We start from the raw sequence: 18,637 nt of genomic DNA, 5'->3' as shown, positions 1-18,637 counted from the left end.
TACACTGTTGCTTTAATTATTATTATTTTTTGATCACTGCTATTACTGTCACAAGGAATGTAAACATCCTTATTATAGCAATAGGGACGTGACAGGTACTCTTTATGGAGGGATCTGGAATCTATGCGACCCCAGATCCCTCCGTTGCACTAGAAAGCATTCAAAACGCCAAGATCTGCATTTTGAATACTTTTGATTATTAAAAAATGGCGCCGTTAAGATGCCAGTAAACCGGAAGTGATGTCATGTCATTGCTTCCGGGTTAGCATACCGGAGACCCGATCAAAGCAGATCCCGTTTTTTTCCGGGTCTCTGATTAGCCGGCGGACATACCGACTAGTAGCTCGTGTCTCCCGGTGGGAAGCCAGGGAAGGGGGCGGGAGCAGGGGGACATCCCCTCCCGCTACTTGTAATAACAACCGAGTGGCTAGTTAGCCTCTCCAGTTGTTATTACAAGAGAGCCGACCGTCGGCTCTAAAACCAGTACCGGGGTGATGCCTGCAGCTGCATATCATCCCGGTACAACCACTTGAAATCAAATGACGTACCAGGCACGTGATTTGCCGGCAAGTGGCTAGGGAAGAAACTGGAAATGAGAGGACATCTCTCCAAAATGAAAGGAATTTCCATCTTAGAGAGTCGTCACAGGAAGATGTGTCCTCATTGGAGGACTTTCCTTCACCTCTCACTCAAAGTTTTTGGATTTCGCCCCCTTTTCTGTTTTGATGACAATGGTCAGTAGGACAACCAATGAGGTCAACCTCACCAGCGGAGACATAGACAGCAATACAAAAACAAAGGGTCTTACGTTCCCTACTAGGGATAAGCTTGGGTTTAGTCTGAAAGTTGAAGAATATGTATGGACAGGAAAAATCACATTTCCCACATCTTTATTTCTTTAAAAACGTAAACCAAATACAGAAATACATTCCAGAAAACCCCTCGGGACTTTACATAAGTATAACCATGAAACCACCAATTATTTTCACTGTTAAAATTTGTGTTTATTTATACAGGTAGTATACAATTAGCTAGGATTCAAGACTTTTTGAACACTTACACACACAATATTAAAAAAGTATACATTTAGTAATACAATTTCATTAAAAACATTATATAAAACCAGCAGCTGATCAGCCACAATGGTATATATACAGGGACCATCCTCACATCTACAGAAAAGAACCACATGTGCGTAGATGAAACCCAATGCATTTACATTTTTCAGAAAATCTTCATCGGGGAGACATGATGGTCAATGTAAGGTATGAAAACAGAGATTCATACCTTAGAATAGGTATTCATACCTTAGATTGACCATCATGTTCACTGATGAAGATTTTCTGAAAAACTGAAAGGCAGAGTTTTATCTACCGTACTTACTTGTGGTCCTAGGATCCTAGGATAATGTGGACACAATACAATAAAATCAGAACCAAACTCCACCTTATACTGTATTTAGTATCTCTGATCCCCAGTATCTCACCAAAGCTGTGGCCATCAATAGGTAATCGCATACCTGTTGGGATCTTGATGTGGGCTCTTGCGGCAAGCAGTGTTCTCTCCTTTTGTGATCTCCTGGATACTACAAACATAGTCTCCCTTTAGCTAAAAATTCACAGCAGCCTCCCTTACACCCTCTTCATCTTATCCCATATGCAGCCAGTAGCCATGAATTTCAACTCTCATCACCAACCAAACATCCACAATAATGATGGCACATGAAATATTTGTTAGTAAGACTCTTGAGCTTAAGTCGTGTGGTTAAAGTTGATTTGGGAAGTAGTAGAGGTGTTGGGGGTAGTACCCCTATAGTTTGTTTAATTGCCCTCCCCCCCACATACACACACACTTTTGGATTCCAGGTATGGACATTTTTAAATTGGTTACACTGGACCAATGTAAATATTTATGTGCCATTCCTGTGGATCCTACTGTGATATTCACTAACTTCCAAACAGCCACCCTACTGCTTACTGAACAAAGGAGATCCCTTGTCTCAATGAATGCAAAGTTCTTCCTGATTTATGTCACCACCTCTCCTATCCACCTTGTCTAATCAGAGAGAAAATGCAAAGGGCTCCCTAAATGGCACCTGTACCGAGCAAAGGCTCTCCTTTGTTCAGCAGCAGGGAAATCATTGGGCACAGGAACCAGAAGCTAGTGGAGATCATTATAGTAGTGGTGCCTACTATAGTGATCTCCTGCTTTCATGGGGATCCCACAGGTATGGCGTATACATACTTTAATTGGTCTAAACCAGGGATGTCAAACTCAATTTCATCGCGGGACACATTGACATTATGGTTGCCCTCAAATGGCCAGTTGTATCTGTATGTCCAGAGAATCTCATCTCCTCTTACACCAGATGTCAAAAGCCCCACCATCCAAAGTCAAGAGTCCCTTACCCTTCCTTTCATCACAGTGCACCCCCCCCCATACCTTGTGCTGCTACAGGGAATAATCTGGGGATGGAGCTGGGAAGCAGAAAGTGCAGGGTCTGGAAGAGGACCAGAGGAGGGCTGGAGTTTGCTGCCAGAGTCTGCTAAATGCTGAGACCCGGGCAGGTGAAGACAGGGAATGCTGCGGCTGCACAGAGAGGTGCAGGATCTGTAGGAGTTCTGACCTCCTCTCTGCTGCCATCTGCTGGGGGGGGGCTAAGATGAGCCTTTCCACAGCTGCACAGAGAAGCACAGGATCTGGCAGAGGAGTTCTGTCCTCCTTTCTGCTTCCAACTACTGAGACAAGGTGGGGGCAGAAATAAGCAGGGTTTCCGCAGCTGCTGGAGAGGTGCAAGGGCCACATGAATTGGCCTGGGGGGGGGGGCAGATGGCCTTGGTTTGACACATGTGGTCTAAACTGTCAAAATCGCCATACCTGGAATTTAACTTTAGGGTTTTGCAATTTTCACTTTATAAATAACTACAATTTTACAGTGGAAATTTTTGGTGATTTCATTCACACGTAAGGAAAGTTGAGTTCCAGTGAAATCCCAAGGGATTTTCTAGAAAGTATTCCTGTATTTGTTTTATAAAAGTTTGGGATGTAGGTACCTATGAGTTATGCTATTCCTGTATTTGTTTTATAAAAGTTTGGGATGTAGGTACCTATGAGTTATGCTGACGGATGGCCCCCATATTACCGATGTAATCATATATATAATCTTTAAAAATATAGCAAGTACTGAAAAATACCTGAAGACCCTATTGGAAATCCAATGAGATTGCAGCTTCCCTCTGTGGTGTGAAAGCACCGCCTCTGCTGCACTGAAATCCCAAGCAGCGTTGTCAGCCCTGCCTGGTTCTTTTTTTCTGGACTAAAGAACTCTACCTATCACTATACCTCTATGTCCCTCTCCAAATACATTCATTGATTTCTTTCCCAGCAAAACAATGCTGCTGCCTTGATTCCCAAGGGCCTAAACTCAATCTGTCCATAAAGAAAGGTATTCTTGGGAGTCCTCAGTGGGTGGTGCACTTAAGTGAATAGAAACTGATGTAAGGCACTCTGCTAATCCCTCCTCCCAGCAGCTGCCCCTGCAAGCATTTTACATGCCTAGTGATGACATCACAGGGAGTAATAATGACTTCACATGGAGTAATAAAAAATGTTCCTTCTTGCTAATAGAAGTAGATTCAAGAAACTAGTAATTCTGGGACTTGCATTAGATGGGGAGGGCGGCTTCAGGAGAAAGTTAAACGATGCCTAGAAATCACCTTTAAACATTTTAAAACTTCAAAGATTTACTCAAACTTAAAAAAAAAAAAAATTAACATTGTATGTATTGTTTTGACATTCTCCAGTTGTATTGAGTCTGTACATCTTGTGTTGAACATAGCACAAGCTCTATCCACCACCGAGGTTGGTTTGTTGTACAATTTTTCGCTACCGGTTTTCCAGAACAGCAGATGCTATTGACCTTTGTGTTGTCAAAAGAATTGCCTCCAGTGCATTATGGTTCCATACCATACATCTCTGTTTTGTGGTTGGAATATGGCACGTGTAAAGGTTCCAATTCCAGTTCTGTCCATGAAAAAAACACCTCCATTCTCATTAGTGTGGTATTTCCTCGAACACTGTTTTAAAAACTTGTGTAATTGATTTCTTTACCATATCCTTGAATTCCCGACCAATGAAAACATAGAGTATAGGGTTGATACAGCTATTGAACATAGCTAAACATTTGGACATCGGTACAGCAACCAGGCTGACCAGCAATGGTAGACCACCTAGAAACACTCGGGCCAGTGCTAAGGCGTGATAAGGAAGCCAACATAGAAAAAACGAGAAGACCACCCCAGTGACAACCAAAAAGGGCTTGCTGGAACGATTTAGCTTTTTCCTGCGTAGTGTTATTAAAAGAATTGCGTACGAAATAAGAATAATACACAACGGCACCAAAAACTGGTATAGAAAGATACAAACTGTGAATATGGCAGCCTCTCTTTTTTCCCAGTCCTCAAAAACATCCAAGTTTTTGCAAGAGCTACGGTTACTTTCTGTAGACATCTCTGAAAGGGTGTAAGATCCAGGAACCAAGGCAACGGAGACTATCCAAATCACAACACATGTTGTCATCACCAGTCTCGGATTGCGGTAATTTTGACACCAGACAGGGAATAGAACAAGAACACATCGATCAATGCTGATGGCACTCAAGAGCAGGATGCTGGCATAGATGCTGAGGCCAAATAGGCAGTTGACAAGCTTGCAAAAAATTTGCCCAAAGGGCCAATGTAGGTCCAGTAATAAATAAAGGACAGTGACCAGGACCAAAAAAGTCGAGATGAAATCAGCCACGGCCAGGTTGAAAAACCAGACGGTGTTGATAGTTCTTTGTAGGCGACATCCAGTTATCCAGATCACAGTGCCATTTCCCATCATGCCCAGTAGAAAAATTAAACTGAAGGTCACAGTGGCGATCACCTGCACAGTATAGCGCAGTTCAGCTGTTTTGGCATCTAGAGTGAAATTCATCACGTGAATGATGTCACCAGATGTGATCCCTAGGAGAAAAACACAAGGTGGTTAATCAACACTGCATTCCATTTTATATAAACTGGTTTATGCTGTAAGTCAAAATGCACCTGGACTTAAAAATACAATAAAAAAAATATATTTTTGGATAGATGAATATAAACTATCGCATAATTATTATTTTGTAATTTCTTCATAACCCAGCAAACGGGCCTAGATACTTTACACTGTTTTTCAGTTTCCTTACTATCTGATGAAAAAAGTGTGATGTTCACGGAGCTCAGTAGCTCAAGGTAAAAATTTTACAGGAATATCAGATCATTCCGAGCCTTTACTTATCCCTTATCAGACGGCAAACTTCACTCTTTAAAAATAATGTAATATGCTTTACCAGTGGAAAAAAAGCAAGAATTGTTTTTGTAAATGCTTTTTTATTTTATAAATTATAGATGTGCTTCTTGTATGCATGAATATAGTATACAAAGTGTAGTGATAAATGTACCAATGGAACACTATATCTATATTGTGCCAGATAATGAAAATAATCAAAATGTGAAAACACAACATATGCTGTACACATATAGTGAATAATGATACAAAGAACAGTGAGCTACCATATAAATGAATTCCAAAAACGAAATGTTCATGAACATCAAACAGGGAGGTGCTGGTAGACAATGTAGAGCTTATGCTCAATCTGAATGATTAATAGAAAATCCTCAATGGCACATGATGTAACAATGTAAACCAGGAACAGACTGTAAAACACCTTCAGAGCTGGACTGAAATTCTTCAAATGGGAAGTTGTAGATAAATACTTCTTACCAGACAAGGTGGACCCACTTGCCGTACGGCAATGGGTTAATCGAGCTTGTATTGGCCAAGGCCTGATGATCAAACGATGGAACCAACTCAGCTATGAATGCAGGATGTAGAGGGATCGCTCCAAGAATGAACAGCTGATCGGTCGATCAGGAAGGATCCAAGAAGTGTATCACGGCCAGATGTCCAGGTTCCGGGCACTTCTGAGGGCTAGGAGCAAGATGGACCTCAACAGGGGGTCCGTACCCGTACCAAAGGCCGATGGAATGTTGGACCATTAGGACCGGAGTGAAAAATAAGAAAAAAAAGAGAGCTCCGTATGGTGCAGGTCAAAAAGAGAGAGTTTTAATCTGTTTTTAAAATGCCCATACATCAGTAACAGATGAATGCGTTAAAAAGTGATCACATGTAAAAAATTATGAAAGCAATGTGGGAAGCAAGTGAAGCAGGCCTGACCGATCGGCTGTTCATTCTTGGAGCGATCCCTCTACATACTGCAATCATAGCTGAGTTGGTTCCATTGTTTGATCATCAGGCCTTGGCCAATACAAGCTCGATTGACCCATTGCCGTACGGCAAGTGGGTCCACCTTGTCTGGTAAGAAGTATTTATCTACAACTTCCCATTTCAAGAATTTCAGTCCAGCTCTGAAGGTGTTTTACAGTCTGTTCCTGGTTTACATTGTTACATCATGTGCCATTGAGGATTTTCTATTAATCATTCAGACTGACCATAAGCTCTACATCGTCTACCACAACCTCCCTGTTTGATGTTCATGAACATTTCTTTTTTGGAATTCATTTATATGGGACTTGTAGCTCACTGTTTCTTATATCATTATTCACTATATGTGTACCATATTTTGTGTTTTCACGTTTTGACTATTTTCATTGTCTGGCACACTATAGATATAGTGTTCCATTGGTACATTTAGCGCTACACTATGTATATGAGAAAATCATTCACAAAGCATTATTCTGTTAGGTGTGAGTCCAGTTTTCCAGTGAAATTTCCCTCTATTACAGCGAAATACAGTTGCCATTGCATTTCTTCAGAGGTATGAACCCTAGTGATGTCACCAAAAACAAAACTACTATTGCAAGAAATGCCTACAATTAGACTTTTAGTTCAGCGTGGATGTATGGGAAAAGCAGCCGGCCAACCACAGAAGCAGAAGAAAATATTTCGGGAGCATTCTGTACACCAACAGTATACAGGAGGCCATATTGCAAGAAAAATGCATTTAATGTTTTTTCAAAGTTATTATCCCACACGCAAGGACTCTCAAGTGCAAAGGCACAGAGCACACACATAGGGCGTTTAAAGCATGTATCAAATAATACTATAGTATCAATTAATAATATATTTGCAGTACGATGACTTTTCAATATAATTTTTTTTCACAATTTTAAAAGAAGGCTAAAGTTACAAAGTTTTTTTTTTTTTTAATCTACAAAATGATTTGTGTATTAATGATATATATGGCTTTTTTTTTGTCGGTAAATGTCAGTTGCTTTTATCCAGACAATGCTTTTGCAGACCTACAAAAACGGATGCCGAGCAAAGAATTTTATACTACTACAATACAGTGCCATCTCTTGGCAACATGGAGTCAACATCACTGTGTAACTCGTTTTTGTTGTTTTTGTCTAGCTACACTTTTAGAACTTTGGTACCATATATTTTGTATGTTTTTTTGAGTTTTTTAATTATTATTAGTTTAGGGATTTAATTATAAAGCAGAGATCGTGATATTCACCAAACATTAACTGGAGGTGAATCAATCACGATTTAAAATACAAGAAGTTTTACGTACATGGAATTGAATGTTTGGTTCTTAAGGGCTCATTTACACTTTTTTTTACTTTAACTACACTTTAAGCTCCTACCACTTCAACATGCTTTTTCAGCATGCTTCTGTGATGCATTTTTGAAGCTTTAATGAGCCTTGGCAAATTCCTTGTGAGTGTGTTGAGTTTCTATTTGTTTTAAAGGGGCCCAGTAGACCTCAGCTCAGTAGTACCCTCACTCAACAGATCCCCAGCTCATGGGTACCCTTGTTCAGCAGATCCCCAGCTTATCAGTACCCCTGTTCAGCAGATCTCCTGCTCAGTAGTACCCCCAGGTCTGCTAATCCCTTGCTCAGTAGTACCCCCAGCTTTGCCAATTCCTTACTCAGTAGTACCCCCCAGCTCTGCTGATCCCCCACTTAGTAGTAACCCCAGCTCTGCTGATCCCCCACTCAGTAGTACCCCCAGCTCTGCTGATCTTCCACTCAGTAGTAACCCCCAGCTCTGCTGATCCCCCACTCAGTAGTAACCCCCAGCTCTGCTGATCCTTTGCTCAATAGTAACCCCCAGCTCTGCTGATCCCAGGCTCAGTAGTAACTTCCAGCTCTGCTGATCCCCCATTCAATAATAAACCCCAGCTCTGACGATCCTCTGGTTTGCTAATCCTAATCTGTCTCTGGTCCCCACTCACCTCCTACTATATTGCTCTTACGTTGCACACCACATGTGACATCTTCTAGTTTTTCCAGCTCCGGTCCCCCAGCTCTGCTGATCCTCTACAGCTCTCTCTGGTCCCCACTCACCTTCTGCTATAGTGTTCCCATGTTGCACACCATGTGTGCCTTCTGTTAGTTGCTCAGTTCCAGTCTGAACCCATCTCACCTTCCTACTGCTCCACACTGCACACCAGATGTGACGTCTGCACCAGAGATATCCAGAATATATACACATGAACCGGAAGTGATTACTAATGATGTCTTTCCAGTTTGCTTGTTGGTTTCCCGCATTCTGGGATATCTCATACCTTCAAAACCTCCAAAACAAAGTAAAGCTAACTCTGAATAAAAGCCAATCAAAAGCTGCAGGTGCTGTTAGCAGACATTGTCATAGACTTCTATGGAGGCTTTGGAGATGCTTTGAAGCACCAAGAAAGCGACATGGGATATAATATATGAAGTAAAGCAAGCGCAACATGTGAACAGGACTGTAAGGTAACCATTTTATTTAGTGAAAGACTTTTTGATTTGCATTCAGAGTGCTTTAAAAAAGAATGTGCAATGCCCCATTTTGAAGCCAGTGTAAACAAGCCCTTACTGCTTTCTTAAAATACCCCCTAGGTATTAGGTATTCTTGAGACTACTGATACTGAATCTTATTTTTAAGGGTATTTTTTAAATTTTAGATAGCAGGGTGCATTACTGTGTCTTTTTTAGTGATTTTATAGCATAAATATAGAATAGCATTTTTAAGACCATGTATTGTTTGTAGAAGCTAGGCTTCCCATATGCAAATTAACTAGTTGGACTGGTTCATTACTGCAAAGAACCTTAAAATACAAATCAAAACACATAGGGAAAGGTTAGTCTTTCTCTCTCCTCATGGGGGAAATTCACCCCTCTATTTGTAGTAACGACCAATGTCACTGGAACAGAAAGTCAGGAAAAATCCCCAAATTTTCAGTTGCCCTTACAACAGGTAATGGGAAATCCCCAAATGGAGACTGTTGTTCCCAGACAAGCATCTAAGAAGGGTATTCCTCTTACTTTGAGAGATTTCCTCTAACTTCCTGTTGTGTCCCTGGGCAGGAAATTTATGGGAAGTTTCCACAGTAATACTAGATAACCAAAAATAAAGAAAGAAGTAGAGTGTTGCTCCTTTAGGTCACTTTACTTGATTATTAGCACAGCAGCTGTGACCTCCGAGATTTTAGCTTCTAGGTCAGATTTTCTTACAGTTCCACCTGCTGGCTGAGAATGGTAAAAGCCATATACAAAATTGGGCATTATATTCTGTTTGTGTTCACTAAAATTCATGAAAGTGTATTTTTTCCCAAAAAATTGCATCTGAAAAACCGATGTGCAAATATTATGTGAAAAAATAACAACACCCACCATTTTATTTTTTAGGGCCTCTGCTTAACTACTTCAGCCCCGGAAGGATTTGCCCCCTTCCTGACCAGGCCATTTTTTGCGATACGACAATTACGCAGTCGTGTGACGTTGTACCCAAACGAGATTTATGTCCTTTTTTTCCCCACAAATAGAGCTTTCTTTTGGTGGTATTTGATCACCTCTGCGGTTTTTATTTTTTGTGCTATAAACAAAGAGCGACCATTTTGAAAAAAACACAATATTTTGTAATTTTTGCTATAATAAATATCCAAAATTAAAAAAAACAAAGACTAATTTCTTCATCAGTTTAGGCCGTTATGTATTCTTCTACATATTTTTGGTAAAAAAAAAAAAAAAAAACGCAAAAAGCGTATATTGATTGGTTTGCGCAAAAGTTATAGCGTCTACAACATAGGAGATAGATTTCTGGCATTTTTATTATTATTATTATTTTTTACTAGTAATGGCGATGATCTGAGAATTTTATTGGGACTGCAACATTGGGACGGACAGATCAGACACTTTTGACACTTTTTTGGGACCAGTGATATTTATACAGCGATTCGAGCTAAAAATAGCCACTGATTACTGTATAAATGTCACTGTCAGGGAAGGGGTTAACACTAGGGGGCGATCAAGGGGTTAAATGTGTTCCCTATGTGTGTTTCTAACTGTGAGGGGGAGTGTGGCTGACTAGAGAAGGAGACAGATCGTTGTTCCTACCTGGTTTGAACACACGATCTGTCTCCTCTCCCTTGAGAGAACCGGAATTTGTGTGTTTACACACACAGATCCCGGTTCTCGCTCTGCCACGAGCGATCACGGGTGCCCAGCGGTCATCGCGCCCGCTGGGCACGCACATCGGCTCCGAGGACAAGCTGCGGGGGCGCGTGGGCGCCCCCAGCGCCTGCTACAGCGTCTTAAAGAGCCGATGTACAGCTACGACGGCTTGCACAGCAGTGCCAACCTGCCGCAGTTATACTGGTCGGGAAGGGGTTAAAAAATATATAATCTTTGGGGATTCTGAGGGTAATTTTCTAGCAAAAAAATGCTGATTTTTACATGTATGAGAGAAATGTCTGAATTAGCCTTGGGGGTGAAATGGTTAAACTCAATAAAATAATCATATCTTCCAAAAGATACAAATAGATCTGTTCTGCCCCATATTTTTCTGTGCTGTACTGAACTGCATGTTTTTCTGTAGTATTCTTTCACCTAATGAGTTTTTGGGCCACGGCAAGTTGTTTACTATGTATATTTGGTATCTCCCTCAATCCTCCCCTCCTGTTTAGTGCTAGTTAGTATAGTCCCATCTAGACCCTCCCCACTTCCTCCACGTTTCCTCATTCAGGCCCGGCTAACACTGGTGTGACATGTGCTCCGACTTTGAGAGCACAAGTCACATGAAAAGTTGCCCCCCTATTAAGTGTAATGGAACCCTTCTAATAGGAGCGACTTGAGTCGATCCGACTTAGAAAAACATTCCTGCGCTACTTTCGTTGTGACTTCGGCACGACTTGCATTGACTTCTGTTAAAGAATGGCCGGCGGGCACGATGTCCGCCGGCCACGCGCGATCACGGGCACGAGAGCAAGAACAGGGATGTGTATGTGTAAACACACACGTTCCCATTCTGTCAGGGGAGGAGAGACAGATCATTAGGAACAGCGATCTGGCTCCTCCTGTAGACAGTCCCACCCCCCCACAGTTAGAAACACACACGAGGGAACACATTTAACCCCTTGATCGCCCCCTAGTGTTAACCCCTTCCCTAGCTACTAAGTAGGAACAGCGATATGTCTCCTCCTCTAATAAGTCACATCCCTGCACAGTTAGAAACACCTAGCAGGGGACACATTTAACCCCTTAATCGCCCCTAGTGTTAACCCCTTCCCTACCGGTGGCATTTACACAGTAATCAGTGCATTTTTATAGCACTGATCGCTGTATAAATGTCAATGGTCCCAAAAATGTGTTTCAAAAGTGCACGATCTGTCCGCCGCAATGTCGCAGTCCCGCTAAAAGTCGCAGTTTGCTGCCATAACTAGTAAAAAAAAAAAAAAGAATAATAAAAATGTCATAAATATAGCCCCTATTTTTTTGGTGCTATAACATTTGTGCAAACCAATCAATTATTATTGATAATTATTGCGATTAATCTTACCATAAATATGTAGAAGAATACATTTTGGCCTAAACAAATGGAGAAACTTTAATTTTTTTTATTTTTTGGGGCATATTTATTTAGCAAAAAGTAAAAAATATATATTTTTTTTACCAAAATTGTCGCTCTTTTTTTGTTTATAGCGCAAAAATTAAAAACTGCAGAGGTGATCAAATACCACCAAAAGAAAGCTCTATTTTTGGCAAAAAAAGGACGCCAATTTTGTTTGGGTACAGCGTCGCACGACCGCGCAATTGTCAGTTAAAGCGACGCAGTGCCGAATCGCAAAAAATGGCTTGGTCATGAAGGGGGCAAATCCTTCCGGGGCTGAAGTGGTTAAGGAGGTAGGTCAATGTATAAAACGGCATTTGAAATAGAACACTACATATAGAATTTGGTACTTCCATAGTGGGAAAATTAGCAAACATACAGAAGGAAATAGTCAGAAACAAAATACTTAGGAAACGACAAAAGCGCTTAATATGTAATAGATTAGATATGCAAATAGTACGTTATGCATATTTTATTAGACTGCGCATTGAATAACTTAAACTGATCAACGGACTGATTTAACATTGTTGTCTTTCAGTATGAAAACAGATCCTCGCATGGCTTGGCTTCTGTGTTTGATTCTGCTTGATGTTGTTATGTTAATAAATATTAAGGAAAATATGTTGCTAACTCGCTTGCAAACAAGTACACAATAAACAAATCTGAGGACAAATGCCAAATCAATGGTTGCATAATTTATTAATCTCGTTACAGTTTTGCAACAATGATGTATAATCAGCTTTATATATATATATGTTGGAAGACATCCAGCTGGTAAGAAATACATTGTATATGTACTGTATATATTTTATAATGTCTTTGTACACAAGGTTGATGGGGAGATCAAACATGTAAAAGTATTGAAAATATCACAGTAGATTTTTTTTTTTTTTCAACCGGTTAGCGGCCGCCCACCATAGATTTACTGCGGCAGGGCGGCCGCTCGGTGCCAGATCACGTACCTGCCACTGAGCTAACCTAACAAACTTCTGAGGGCTTCACAGAACAGCTGTATTTATACTGAGATTAAATTACACACAGGTGGACTCTATTTACTATTTAGGTGACTTCTGAAGGTAATTGGTTCCACTAGATTTTAGTAATGCCGTGTATCACATAATGCAAGCAGGTTGCCGTTTCTCCAGTAGACGAGCACCAACATTAGGAAATTCTCTGTCACCCGGTCTTTTTCCTCTACTAACAAATGCCAACCCACCTGGCGGTCATATCCTGGGAATTTTCCCTACAATGCTAAAACCTGTAGGTACTGCCATTGGAGCATGTTAGGTAAGACTTTTGTTTTCCACAACAACAGGAGAGGAATTTACTTTGAAACATCACATTACCTGTGGTACATGTTTTGTAGACTACCTTATCACTTGCACTTTGTGCAGCCTACAGTACAGTGGTGGCTGGTGTTTTTGTTTGGGGGGGGGGCGGCAAACAATGGGTGGTTGGTTGGCCCCCCACTTACCCCATCAATGGCGTGGGCAGCGCTTCCCTCCTCGCAACGGGCCGTCGGCTTCTCCTGTGTTTTCTCATGGCGGCTGTGCGTCTCCTCCCTCCTCCTTCCAGGCCGGGGATCAGCAACCTGTAGATTGCGATCTACCAGTAGATGGTCTGGGCTTGCTGACCTGCCAATCTAAAGCTTTAAACAGGGTGCAATGCAGAGGGATTACATTTAGAGCTGTAGAAGGGAGCAAGAGCCGTATAAGCAGATGCCTCCTCTGTAGCGCCGGCTCCTGTCCCATGCGGAGTGATACCAACTGCACTCCACCTCTTATCCCGGCTAGCGGTCTCCAGAGTGGTGCTAGCAGCAGGAAAGAAGAGATCTTCAGGTCAGTGTGAAGCAATACGTATAGTATAGGGCTGCTTCCACACTGATGTGCTGCAGTTTACCCACACCGCGGGTGCAGTGCGGTGTACCTGCAGCCTTTTGCAGCCATAGACTTCTATTTTATCCTACTGTTTTACCACCCCCAACTTAACCTGTGAACGAGCCCGAAGGGTGCCGCTGCTGAATGCAACTAAGGGCTCATTCATAACTGCAGCACAAGTGCTGCTCCCCTGAAAAGCGACCCGAGTGTGTGTTGATAGGTAGTGAGGAGGCAACATGTTGCAATATACAAGTAAAGGCGCAAAATCTGGAAAATTTTAAAAACACTGTGACATGCAAATGGTAACTATAAAAGTTATAGCATGTGTGGGTTAAGCACATGGTTGAGGAGAAGGGGAATAGTCCATAGTCCATGAAAGTCCATGAATAAAAACAAAGGGAGAAGGGATGATGATGGAGAGCCACATCCAGGGCTGCCTTCAGGGGGGAACTGAAACCAAGTTCCAAAAATCTGAGAGAGAGCACAAAGAGAGAGGCGCCTCTGTGTGTAGATGTAAAAATCACAATTTATTAGGATCATGTGTACAAGCAACTCACATGTATGAAGTCATAAACAGACATATAGTGAGATTAGGGGTACATCCATCGTGGGGATAGTCATCAGTTCCGTCACAGGAGCTCTTCCTGCTTGCCAGGCCTGTGGCCGTGTATGCTGGACACCACAAGATAGCGAAGCTGGCCGCGGTGGAGATAAGGCTCAAAGGGAGGCCTGGAACGCAGATGGATGGCGTCAGGTGACGTCACTGGCAAGCGACGCGTTTCACGAGTGTACGGGCTGCAGTGACGTGGCTCCTTCATCAAGCTGAAGCGATATGGAGACGATATGTTGCCTCCTCACCTCCTGATTTAAATCCATGATTGCCATGCAATGCACGCGTTTGGAACATGGTAGTGCGGCAATTAGAGGTTTAAATCAGATGTGAGAAGGCAACACTGTGCCCGGTGATCTTTGACTTCTCCCGTGTTGTTCAGGTAGATCTCCACCTCTTTAAGGTTGCCTACCCCTGTTCTAGGCCAATAGGATCGCTTTTCCTTTTGGACAATCAGGAAACGGGTCTCAAGACCCACTTCCTGATTGGCCGGGAGGAGAATCAGTAGGACAATAGCAAATATTCATTCGCTATTGTCGCACAACTGGGTGGGCAACCCTCACTGTTTTTGGAAGCCATTCGGAGTCAAAAGCTCTAATCACGTGCTTCAAAAAAAAAAAAAAAACTGGATTGGAATCCATGCATCCCGCGTCCCGCATGAAGATTAGGAGGCCGGGCGCATGGATGGGGGAGAGGGTCGGCGCCCAAGCGCCCCTTATGGGCGGGCCCCCACTACTACAGTATGTGGGTTGTACCACACGCTCCCTAAGAACCCGTATAGGGGAACACTATTGTGACACCAATAATCTCAATGTCAGGCACATTTCTAATGCAACACGTCACTTTAGGGATTGCCACCAAGGCAATCTTTCCTAATTCAGGTTTAGGGGAATAGAAAGGCTGTCTTCTTCACCCAGGGAGAGAAAGGTGGATTTTTAGATTGAATACTGGATCACCTCATGGGTTAAACCTGAGGTGGGATCTGGATTTACACTTGCCCTCTCCTTTTATCTGTCTCTTTGTGGTTATGATAATTGTATATACACGTCTGTTTTGTCCTCTCTGGCAGACACTAATTGATTTCATTTGTTTCTTTTCTATTGCACATGTTTATATATAATTGTATCAATTTGTCTGCAAAGCTTAGTAATATATACCTGAATCCACTCTGCAGCTGTTAAAGCTGTTTCTTTCTTGCTGACCATTTGCAATCAATTAAGGCAATTGATGGGTGGCGTCTATGGCATCTAGTGATACTATTTATTTTCAAATGTTCTGTGTTTTTAAGTAGTTATGACTAAGACCTTGTAGGCTGAAACACGTCAGCTGGTTTTATCTGCGTTTGTACACTGTGGTTTTTCAATAAACATGACGATTATTAAGAGCAACAACTGGCTGTGCGGATCATCTTAATGGACAGTTTCTGACTATGCAACCGCCCATGCATTTTCTGGATCTGTAATTTTCCATGAATAGCCGACCACACAGTCTGGCCCCCAAAGGATTCCTTTTTGCCAGCCCCCTCCTCCATCCCACCCTCCACTTTTTATCCTTCTTTCCTTCTCTTTATTTTTTTCTACCTGTAATTCTTTTCCTTTTTTGAATCTTGTTTTTTTTTTCCATTTCCTTTTCTCCTGTTACCTTATTGACTAGCAAGCAGTGTTCATTTTGGCAGCAAATTTCTATTTAGTTTTAGTCTTTTGCCCTGTAGACACGGTCGGACTTTCCGACGGAAAATGTGCGATTGGAGCTTGTTGTCGGAAATTCCGACCATGTGTAGGCTCCATTGGACTTTTCATCAGAATTTTCGACACACAAAGTTTGGGAGCTGGATCTAAAATTTTCCGACAACAAAATCCGTTTGCGTAAATTCCGATCATGTGTAGACAATTCCGATGCACAAAGTGCCACGTATGCTCAGAATAAAGCAGAAGAGCACCACTGGCTATTGAACTTAATTTTTCTTGGCTCGTCGTACGTGTTGTACGTCACCGCGTTCTTGACGTTTGGAATTTCCGACCAACTTTGTGTGATTGTGTGTATGCAAGACAAGTTTGAGCCAACACCCGTCTGAAAAAATCTGATGGATTTTGTTGTTGGAATGTCCGATCGTGTGTACAGGGCATTAGTCTTAGGACTAAAATGGCATTTTAGTTTTAGTCCCATTTTAGTCTTCTGCAATTGTTTTAGTTTTAGTCATAATTAGTCGAATTTCAAAACTCATTATAAACTCCTGGAGTAAAAAAATCTAATATCATGTTATTATTTATGGTATTAAGGTTTTAGCAAACTCACAAATTCATATTTAGCCACTCTGGATGGCCAGAGGAGGCCTGTAATGCTGCACAGTCCTCTGGACAGTGGTCTGAAGAGGCCTGTAAGAGTGTTCTGGATGATGGTCTCTGGTAGGTCTAAGGGATGGCCTGTAATGCACAGTGACCTGGATGCCGGTGTTCAGAGGAGGCCTGTTGTAATGCTGCACAGTGCTGGATGGTGGTCTTAGGTCTTAGGGATGGCCTGTAATGCGCAGTGCCCTGGATGCCACTGTCTGTGGTCAGAGGAGGCCTGTAATGCACAGATGCACACACAGTGCTCTGGATGGATGGTGGTCTGAGGGGAGGCCTTAGGCCTGCTGTAGTTGTAATGTACTACACAACTGATACTGTACACACTCACAGTCTGCTCTGGGTGCCTGGCGGTGCAGTCGTCTCGTCAGTCGGGACTCGGGAGTGGGACAGACTCAGTCTCGTCGGGAGTCGCGACTCAGGAGGCCTCAGCCTACCCTGTTTCCCTGAAAATAATACCTAGCGTGATTGTAGGTGATGGCTGCAATATAAGCCCTACCCCCCAAATAAACCCTAGTTAAAGTCCTTGTAGGTCTTATTTTCAGGGTAGGGCTTATTTTTGGGGAAACAGGGTAGGGCTTATTTGGGGGGTAGGGCTTATATTGCAGCCATCAACGACAATCAAGCTAGGTCTTATTTTGGGGGAAACAGGGTAGCTGGCCTGTAATGCTGCTCTCTCTGAGTCTGGTCTCTGGCAGTCGTCTCGTCACAATGTGGGAGCAGATTGTGGAGGCAGGTGGAGCTCTGTGAAAAAATTGAAGTTAATTCACTAGGGTAAACGTCCCTGCCTCCCACTTTCTTCCCGTTTTCATTCGTTAATGAAAACGGATTTGATATTCCTCATAGTTTTCGTCAGTGGACGAAAATGTGCTGTACTTTTTCATTTAGTTTTCGTCACTGTAAAAATGCCGCTGACGAAAATGTTTTCGTTGACAAAATTAACACTGCTAGCAAGCCTTCCTTCATGCCCTTATCAGGAAACATTTTCACTCTGTCAGGATCCATCCTTCCCTTGGCCATTGACCAACCATTGGATGGGATGAACCCTGCACTGGCTACTTCTTATACACCATATGGACCTTTACCTACTGATGTATAAGTCTGTCAACCTCAATGCTGCTCTGGGTCCTTTTAAAAGCTGTTGACGGCTGACTTGAATGTGCATTCAATTATTCTTCGATATTATTTTTTTCCAATAAAAACATTATGAAAGAAAATGAGTGACCATTCTTTGGAACAGGATTGTTGAAAGGAACTTCCCCAACACTCAGGAACCATTTAATGTCTATTGTAGAATCAGAAAGCACCTTAAAAAAGCCTTCCACATTGAATTCAACGCATTTCACCATTTTGGATCAAAGAAAGGGCCCACTATTGTTAAAACAATAATCCTTAGTCCTCCAGAACCATTGAGGCTCGGTTAACACCTGTTGTCTGTTTCAGGGACAAATCAGGGCCAAATCTTTGCCTGAATTTGTCCTATTAACGGAGCCAGAGACGCACAGCGTTTCTGTGCAGTACGCTCCACAGCCCCCCCGGAGATATGTGAACCGGCTCCAAAGAGAGCCGATCACATTCTCCTGCTATGTGAATTGGATGCGGGAAAACCAATACATTTCACTATTTTGAAACAAGGAAGGGTCCAGCATTCTTGAAAGGAACCTCCCAATCCTCAGGAAATATGTAAAATTCATTGTAAGATCAAATACTATCTTAAAAAGCCTATTCATTTCACCATTTTGGAACAAGAAATGACCCCGAATTGTTGAAAGTAGTTTCTCTGACGCTCAGGGGCCTTTTAAGGTCCATTTTTAAAATTAAAACCACCTTAAAAAAAGACATCCCTATGCAATTTCACAAAAATTGTGAGAGCTTGCTCAGTCTGTTCGG

The 18,637-nt window shown here is 42.1% G+C and overlaps 1 protein-coding gene across 1 annotated transcript in view; it reads right to left on the bottom strand.

Moving 5' to 3' along the window:
• Nucleotides 1–873: 873 nt before the first annotated feature.
• LOC141110521 (chemerin-like receptor 1) overlaps nucleotides 874–18,637 on the bottom strand; it is a 119,782-nt gene continuing 102,018 nt past the window's right edge. The window contains exon 2 of the mRNA XM_073601903.1: nucleotides 874–5,006. Within this exon, the coding sequence (XP_073458004.1) occupies nucleotides 4,054–4,977 (924 nt within the window). The 5' untranslated portion in view covers nucleotides 4,978–5,006 and the 3' untranslated portion in view covers nucleotides 874–4,053. The remainder of the gene's footprint in view (nucleotides 5,007–18,637) is intronic.

The sequence above is a fragment of the Aquarana catesbeiana genome, linkage group LG10 (assembly GCF_042186555.1).
Source record: "Aquarana catesbeiana isolate 2022-GZ linkage group LG10, ASM4218655v1, whole genome shotgun sequence".
NCBI lineage: Eukaryota > Metazoa > Chordata > Amphibia > Anura > Ranidae > Aquarana > Aquarana catesbeiana.
This window is presented reverse-complemented; position numbering and strand designations above follow the sequence as displayed.